Source organism: Otolemur garnettii, unplaced genomic scaffold (assembly GCF_000181295.1).
Source record: "Otolemur garnettii isolate 467f Iridium unplaced genomic scaffold, OtoGar3 scaffold00046, whole genome shotgun sequence".
In the NCBI taxonomy this organism is placed as follows: Eukaryota; Metazoa; Chordata; class Mammalia; order Primates; family Galagidae; genus Otolemur; species Otolemur garnettii.
In genome coordinates, this window is record NW_003852441.1 from 1,213,640 (window position 1) to 1,222,812 (window position 9,173).

A 9,173-nucleotide genomic window follows, 5' to 3' on the forward strand; every position below is an offset into this window, starting at 1 on the left:
AGCCACAGGTGCCACCCTAGTTTGTGTTTTATATCTTTTTAAAATTGCATTGGGCTGATTGTCCATTAACAGATTGCTTTCTTTGGCATGTCATGACTGCAGTATGTTAAATAGTCATCTGTTTGGATTAATTTGGAATTTGACAATTAACTGGGAATCAAATTTGATGGATACTATCCTTGTACTGTAAGAGTACCTGTAGGCCAGGTGTAGTGGCTCATGCCTGTAATCCCAGCACTTTGGGAAGCTGAGGTGGGAGGATCCTTTGAGGCCAGGAGTTTGAGATTATGGTGAGCTATGATTGGGCCACTGTACTCCAGCTGCCTGGGGGACAGAGTGAGACTCTGTCTCTTAAAGAAAGAGAGAGAGAGGTTACATGTAGTTAGGATTCATAAGATAACTTCCTTTTGACTTTATAGAAATATCTTTACACCAAGTTATCAGTATTTGCTGGCAAAGAGATACAAGCTAATCACTGGTTATCTTGACTTTTTTCTTAAAAGAATTTCTGAGTGGTGTAATATTTTTTTCCTTGGTAAGTACTTCTTCATTTTCCAAAGGAAAACTTTACTTTGATCTTTATCTTTTTTTTGAATGCTTCTAAGTAACCAGATGACATTTTGAGTCTATTGGAATGGTCCTTTTTGTTGATCGTTGGGACAGCCAGCTCTTGAAGACATGTGGTAATCCCTGTCCTTGTGTCTCTCACAGATTCCGGATTATAGGAATGCAGTCATCGTGGCCAAGTCTCCAGCCTCAGCCAAGAGGTAGGTGGAGTGTCAGCTCCTCTCTCTGCTTCTAAGGGTGGTGTTGCTGATGGATCCCAACCCCAGGTTTTGCAAACTGGACTTTAGTGGTTCCCACTGGTATGCCTTGTTTTGCTTCCAAAGGCTGATACTTTAAGATTGTTCTGCCAACTCATTAGCAACATATTTTAGATTCTTTTTCTTCTTCTTTTCTTTTGTTGCCCATTCCCAGTCTATGATTGCCAATCATATCTCTTGACCCCTGCTGTCCAGGTCTGGGAATCCCACCTCCTGCTTCCTCACACCCAGATTGGCAGCCACTTGTCCCTTTTCAAGTCTGGCATTTCAGATACTGGTGAATATACTTTGCAGTTGTTTAAAGAACTCAGTAAGAGTGTCCAGCTGAGAGACCATGAATTAATATGTTAAAATAGACATTTTAAACAATACAGTTTAATAACTATTTATATAGCATTTACATTAAAAGTAATCTAATGGGGAAAAAAAAGGTGACATTTTACAAAACTGAAAAAACCCTAAGGTATACCACAGGGACAGCCCTGAGAGCATCAATAAAGCCAGTCACGCATAACTGTGTAGGTATATTGAAGATTGTATTTTGGTTCATACTAAAATTGTTTTGTGGAGAAGCCACTCCAGTAGAAAGAACAAAATCACATAAAGGCTTGTTCTAAAAAAGCCCTTTTAAAATTATTTTCCAGGCTTGGCGCCAGTCACATATACCTGAGCTGATGGGTTCAGATCCAGCCCCGGCTCGCCAAACAGCAGTGATGGCTACAACCAAAAAATAGCCAGGTGTTGTGGCAGGCACCTGTAGTCCCAGCTACTTGGGAGGCAGAGGCAGGAGACTCGCTTGAGCCCAGGAGTTGGAGGTTGCTGTGATCTATAATGCCATACCACTCTACCCAGAGTGACAGCTTGAGGCTATGTCTCAAAAAAAAAATTATTTTCCAATTGAATGTCTTTGCTCGATTCATCTTGTTGAGTCCTATGGAGTGAAAGAAAGGCCTTGTGGGCTGTTATTGTTGAAGGATGAAGGAGAACTTGCACGTAGTAAAGCCCTGATTTATTAAGGGTAGCACTCAGTACGTATACTTAGCATGTGATGTGAGATGACATTTGGGACCAGATGCTATGGCTCACACCTGTAACCCCAGCACCCTGGGAGCTGAGGCAGAAGGATTACTTGAGCCAAGGAATTCAAGACCAGCCTGAGCAAGAGCAAGACTCCACTCTACAAAAAATAAAAAATTAGCCAGGCATGGTGGCAGGTGCCTGTAGTCCCAGATACTCAGGAGACTGAGGCAGGAGGATCACTTGAGCCCAGGGTCATTTAAGGTTGTAGTGAGCTATGATGATGCATTGCACTCTAGCCCACCAACAGAGTGGACCCTGTCTCCAAAAAAAAGTTGGCATTTGGGGGTAAAACCATTATTTACAGCTGTGTTCCTGTGATTGACCCTGTGCCCCCCACACCCCTCATACCCCCGTGCCTGTGCCCATCAGTGACCTGCATCACGTCTCCTTAGGTCGTAGGAGACCTTGCCTCATTCAGGGATTAAACATTTAAAACAGTTTCTCCAAATAACTGTTCAAAGGCTGCATTAATTTTAATTTAATGATTTGTTTTTCTCTGAAAAACCACATAACAAACTAATAATCATTTTAACACATTGACTACCCCGGGCTCCCCAGGTCAGGAGACACGTGAGTGATGTGTGCTTCATGAGGCTGTGACCTCAACACTCAATCCAACTCACATGGCAGTTAGTGTGCTCAGGAACAGAACTAACTGGCATTCGATGCATTCACATTATCCTGCAACCACCACCTACTTTCAGAACTTTTTCATCATCCCCAAAGCACACCTTGTACCCATTAAGTAGTCCCCATTTGTCCCTTGTCCCCTTCTCTCTGACTAACCACTGGCTGTTTTCTGTCTGGATTTGCCTATGCAGGTAGTCCTCGGGTTATGAACAAGATAGTTTCTCTATCTAGGTTTGTCTTAAGTTGAATTTGTATGTGGATTGGAAGAGGAACATTACCTGTTACTTGTAATAGTCTCTGTTCATAAGTGTAACTCAGAGGTCAGATGTTTGTAACTTGGGGACTTACTGTACTAGCCCCTGTTTGTAAGAGTGAGTTGTATGTAAGTTGGAAGTTTATAATTCAGGGACTGCCTGTACTTGACATTTCTTTTCTTTTCTTTCTTTTTTTTTTTTGAGACAGAGTCTCCCTTTGTTGCCCTTCATAGAGTGTGGTAGCGATGTAGCTCACAGCAACCTTCAACTCTTGGGCTAAAGCTATTCTCTTGCCTCAGCCTCCCAAGTAGTTGGGACTACCGGTGCCTACCACAACATTGGGCTGGGCTAGTTTTAGAGACAGGGTCTTGCCGTTGCTCAGGCTGGTCTCGAACCTGTGAGCTCAGAGCAATCCACTCGCCTTGGCCTTCCAGGGTGCTAGGATTACAGGTGTGAGCCACTGTGCCCGGCCTATACTGGACATTTCCTTTAAATGAAATCAAAGTATGTGGCCTTTTACAGCCGGTTTCTCTCACTTGATGTAATGTTCTTGAGGTTTGTCCATGGTGTATCATGTATAGGTACTTTGTTCCTCTTAATTGAGTAATGTATATAATATAGTTTGTTTATCCATTTATCTGTTGGTAGACATTTGTGTTTTTACCTTTTTGCTATTATGAATACTATTGCTGTGAACATTCCTGTGTAAGTTTCCTTGTGGGCGAATGTTTTCATTTCACATGGATGTATACTAGGAGTGGAATTGCTGGTTATGTGGTAGTTTTGTGTGTTTTTTACATGGCAGATGCCTTATTTTACGTTTCCACAAGCATTGTATGAGAGTTCCAATTTCTCCACATCTTCAACACTTACTTTTTATTTTCTCCATTGTAACGATCCTAGTGGATGTGAAGTAGTACTTCACTGTGGTTTTGATTTGTGTTTCCCTAATGATTAATGATGAATATCTCTTCATTTGCCCATTTTATATATGATTAACTTTTTGTTGAGTTCTAAGTGCTTTTTGTATATTCTCAATGCTGGACCTTCATCACATACAATTTACAAATATTTTTTCCCATTTTGTGGTTGTCTTTTCACTGTCTTGGTAGTGTCCTTTGATGCACAAAAGGTTTTAATTTTGATGAAGTTCAATTTATTTTTTTATTATTACTCAACCATCTGCTGGCATAGTCAAGAAATCATTGCCAATTCTAAGGTCCTGAGATTTTAATCTTATGTCTTCTCCTAATAGTTTTAGGTTTTGTTCTTATATTTAGGTCTTTGATCATTCTTATGTGGAGTAAGATAGGCATCCAGCTTTTATTCTCTTGCATGTGGACATCCAGTAGTCCCAGCGCTGTTTGTTGAAAAAAACCATCTTTTCTCCGTTGCATTGCCTTTGCCCTTTGTCAAAGATGAGTTGAGTATGTTACTGTGGGACTGTTTCTGGGCTCTTTGTTTTGCTCCATTGATCTATGTGTCTGTTATTTCACTGATACCATGCTCTCTTGATAACTGTAGCTTTACAATAGTTTATAATCTCCAAATCACTGTTATCAGTCCTACAGCTTTGTCCTTGTTCTCTAATTTTGTGTTGGCTGTTCCGAGTCTTTTGCCTTTCCGTACACATTTTAGAATCAGTTTGCTGATATCCACAAGATAACTTGCCAGTATTTTGATTGGGATTATGTTAAATCTCTATTAAGTTAGGAAGAACTGACTGATTTCTTTTGTTGTTGTAGTTGTCATTGTTGATTTTAGCAGGCCCAGGCCAGGTTCGAACCCACCAGCCTCAGGTGTATGTGGCCAGTGCCCTAACCACTGAGCTATGGGCACCAAGCCAGACTGACTGATTTCTTGACAATAGAGTCCTGTCCACGAACATGGACTGTCTCTCTATTGAATTCTGTCATCAAGAGTTTTGTAGTTTTCCTCATATAGTACACATTTTTGTTATATTTATATCTAAATGTTTCACTTCTTTGGGTGTCCTTTAATTTTTTTATAATTCTTTAGTTCTTTGAACATTTTTATGATAGCTGATTTACTCTGTCTAGTAATTCTGACATTGAGTTTTTGGTTTTTTTTTTGAGACAGAACCTCACGCTGTAGAGTGCTGTGGCATCACAACTCACAGCAACCTCCAACTCCTGGGCTCAAGCGAGTCTGCTGCCTCAGCCTCCCAAGTAGCTGGGACCACAGGCGCCTGCCATAACGCCTGGCTATTTTTTGGTTGCAGCCATCATTGTTGTTTGGCAGGCCCAGGCTGGATATGAACCTACCACCTTAGGTGTATGTGGCTGGTGCTGTCCCCCTGGGTAGAGTGCTGTGACATCACAGCTCACAGCAACCTCCAACTCCCGGGCTCAAGCGAGTCTTCTGCCTCCACCTCCCAAGTAGCTGGGACCACAGGCACTGGCCACAATGCCCAGCTGTTTTTTGGTTGCAGCCGTCATTGTTGTTTGGTGGGCCTGGGCTGGATTTGAACCCACCACCTTAGGTGTATGTGGCTGGCGCATCAGCCACTTGAGCCACAGGCGCCGAGCCAACATTGAGTTTCTTAAGAGAGTTTTTGTTGATTGGATTTATCCTGTGTATGGGCTGTATTTTCTTTTTTGTTTGCATGCCTTGTAATTTTTAGTTAAAAACAAAAATTTAAATTATATAATGTGACAAATCTGAACATCAGATTTTACCTCCACCAGTTCCCCTGGTATGTTGTTATCGCTGTTATTTCTGCTATGTTTGTTTACTGGCTTTCCTGCGCTTACTCTGCAGAGGCTGAGTGGTATTCTTAATAGTATTCTTAGTAGTATTCTTTGGGTAGCCACTGAAGTCTTTGTTTGGTTAATTTAGTGGCCAGCTGATGATTGGACAGAGATTTCCTTAAGTGCTTTAGCCAGCACACCCCCGTTTTCTTCCCAAGGCTGTGTACACATGTTGGTGTGTTTTCACTCCCTCCAGCAGCACGCAGCTCTTGCTTGGCCTTTACTTCTTGCTTGGACAGTGCCTCACAGGCAGTCAAAGTCAGGGCCTTTTGGGGTCTTTCTTGGGTTAAACACATGTCCTACATGTGCAGAAATAAGGGTTTTCAAGGCCCATACGGGGTATCTCACTCTCCAGATTTTCCTTTTATTTTGTGGCTAGCCTACTCGACTCATCTGGTATTGCCACTTAAGGCAGCTGCAGTGTTAAACATTTGCTACTTATTTTGGTACTCTGGGGATAGGGCCATTCAATAGAGTAGGCTCTGAGTGGGGTTCTCCAGCCCTGAGCCTCAAAAAGCTGCCCAGGAGGCATAATGCTGTTAATGCTGTTGTTATCTGAGAACGAGGCTTCTTGAGAAGCTCCAAACCAGTTTTTCCTTCTCCAGTGGTTGCTAGGCAGTTTCTTTCACAGCTACTGTGGTTACTAGTTTTGTCCACTACAAAGCTGCAGATAGGGGCATAGGAATAGGGCAAGTGAAAACCCCCAAAGTTTGTTCTTTTTAGCAAGCTTGGGGTTGTTTTTCTTAAGCATTCCTCAGATTGTTGCAAGTTTTGGGTAACTTCCAGAGTTCTGAAAAAGTAGGTTTTTCTCAGTTTTTACAGGAGGTCTTATTTTATGGGGAGTAGATTTTCTGAGGTACTATCCCACCATCCTAGAGGGCTGCTTCTTTGGTGCTTTTGTGTGTATTCCCTTTTCTTTTCTGTTTTTGTTGTTGTTGAGACAAGAGTCTCACTATGTTACCCTCAGTAGAATGCCATGGTGTCACAGCTCACAGCAACCTCAAACTCTTGGGCTTAAGTGATTCTTTTGCCTCAGCCTCCGAAGTAGCTGGGACTACAGGTACCTGCCACAATGCCCGGGTATTTTTTTGTTGTAGTTGTCATTTTTTGTGTGTGTGTAGCTGACCTGGGGCCGGGTTTGAACCTGCCAGCCTGAGTGTACGTGGTTGGCACCCTACCCACTGAGCTACAGGTGCGCCAATTTTGATGGTTTTTTAAAGGCAGAGTCTTAGTCTGTGACCTATAGAGTCCAGTGGTGTCATCACAGCTCACAGCAACCTCAAACTCCTTGGTCTCAAGTAGTCCTCCTGCCTCAGCCTCTTGAGTAGCTGGCATTACAGGTGTGTACCACCATGCCCAGCTCTGTATGTTTTTAGTAGAGACAGGATCTTGCTCTTGCTCACGCAGTTCTCGAACTTCTGAGCACAAATGATCCTCCCACTACAGCCTCCCCATATGATAGGATTACAGGCAGAGTGTGTTTCTTTATGTGGCTGTTTTAGTGGAGGCTCTAAGTATTACATTATATATACATAACATATGCTGGTGTCATTTTACCAGTTTAAATGAAACACAGAAACCTAACCTCACTGTATGTCTCTTTGCTCTCCCTGTGTATGTTTGTCTTAAATATTTCTGTACGTACATTTAGACTCTTAGCAAGCTGTTATAATTTTTGCTTTAACCATCAAACATAGTTTAGAAAGGTCAAGAAGAGAAAGAAAACCTACTTTACTCAAATGCTTGTTTCTGTCTTCCTTCCTGATGTTCCAGAGTTGTGTTTATTATTTCCTTTCTTTTTTGAAGTACTTCCTTTTGCCCTTTTTAAGTGGTATTTCTATTAGCAACAAATTTTCTTGGTTTTCCTTCATCTCCAAATGTCTCTGGAGTCCTTTCATTCTTGAAGGATGTCATTGCTGACTATAGGGTTCTTTTTTCTTTCAACACCCCAAAAGTATTTGTGTTACTTTCTTCTGGTCTCCATAGTTTCTGATGAGAAGTTAGTTGTCATCTGAATTGTTCTTCAAGATTTTTATCTTTGTTTTTAGTTTTCAGAATCTTAATTATGATATGTGTTGGCATGGATGTCTTTGGTTTTATACTGTTTGAGGTTTGCAGAACTTCTGGAATCTGTAAGTTTATGTCTTTTGCTAATTTGGGACATTTTCAGACACTGTCTTTGTGAGTATGCTTTTAGTCCTGCTCTGTTTCTTCTTTCCTTCAGAGACTTTGGTGACATGAGTGTTAGATCTTCTGTTATAATGTGACAGGTCTCTGAGATTCAGTTCCTTTTTTCTCTGTCTTGTCTGGATTGAGTAATTTCTGTGTCTTCCAGTTCATTAATTCTCTCTTTCATAACTTCCATTCTATAATTGAGCTTATCCAACAGACCTTTTAATTTGGATATTGTGTTTTTTAACTCCTAAATTACTATTTGGTTCTTTTTCTTATGTTTCTGTGATTCAACTTTCTATTCTTTGCTTAGACTTTCTGTTTTCATTTGTTTCGACATGTTTGTATTTGCTCCTTGTAGCATTTTTGTGGTGGTTGCTCTAAAATCTTCGTCATATAATTTTAACATGTCTGTCGTCTTGGTCTTGGAATCTATTAATTGTCTTTTTTTCATTCATGTTGAGATTTCCCTGGCTTGTGGTGTGGTGAATAGCTTTTGATTGGAACCTGGACACTTGGGTATTGTGTGTGAGATGTGGTCCTATTCAGACCTGGTTTTGCTTCTTGTGGCTCTAGCAGGGACTCGTGAGGGCCAGGTGGGGCATAAATCCATGTGGACCACCCCAGGGGCAGGTGCTCCATGAGCTCTTGCTCTGGCCGCAGCAGGAGCAGCTTCCTCACACTGGGTAGTGGTAAAAGTCCTAGTTCTACTCGGCGTCTCTCCCTCTGGGAAGGGGAGGCCACCTCTTCACTGACTCGGGGTGGAAGCCAGGTTTTACCCTCCACTGACGGAGGCAGGCGCTGCCACTACTACTGAGTGAGAATTAAACTGCTGTTTGAGGGTTGAGGTGCCTCGTGGCTGCCTGGCAAGCCAGGAGGTTCAGGCCTGCCACGTGGCCTTTGCTTGCGTGGGGGAACCATGGGGCTGCAGTTTCCTGTAGTATTTGGCTGTAGCAGAACACTCCTTATCTCAGAGTTTTCTTACCTTTCCGGACCCTTTGTCTAGAGAGTGGCTCTCAGAGGGACTAGTCTCATCTTTGCTCACTGGCTTCGTTTCCACCTGCACGTCTGGGATTCTGAGGCTAAGATTGCCCAAGGAAGTGACTGCCGTGCTGGTCCTTGGGTCCTGGTCTGTCTTCTTCTCCCTGCCTTTGACCAGCCTTTCCATGTCTGTTTTTTTTTGAGACAGAGCCTAAAGCTATCCCCCTGGGTAGAGTGCTGTGGCATCACAGATCACAGCAACCTCCAACTCCTGGGCTCAAGCGAGTCTCCTGTCTCAGCCTCCCAAGTAACTGGGACTACAGGCGCCCACCACAACGCCTGGCTATTTTTTGGTTGTAGCCATCATTGTTTGGCAGGCCCAGGCTGGATTCGAACCCGCCACCTTAGGTGTATGTGGCTGGCGCCTTAGCCACTAGAGCCACAGGCGCCGAGCCTCCATG

General features: G+C 42.7%; 1 protein-coding gene across 4 annotated transcripts in view; it reads left to right on the forward strand.

Annotated features, from left to right (window-relative positions):
• Positions 1–9,173, forward strand: part of PRPSAP2 (phosphoribosyl pyrophosphate synthetase associated protein 2) — a 63,697-nt gene that overhangs the window by 24,268 nt on the left and 30,256 nt on the right. For all 4 annotated transcript variants that reach the window (XM_012806043.2, XM_023513992.1, XM_023513991.1 and 1 more), the window contains one exon: positions 712–767. In XM_012806043.2, coding sequence (XP_012661497.1) covers positions 712–767 — 56 coding nt within the window. The remainder of the gene's footprint in view (positions 1–711; positions 768–9,173) is intronic.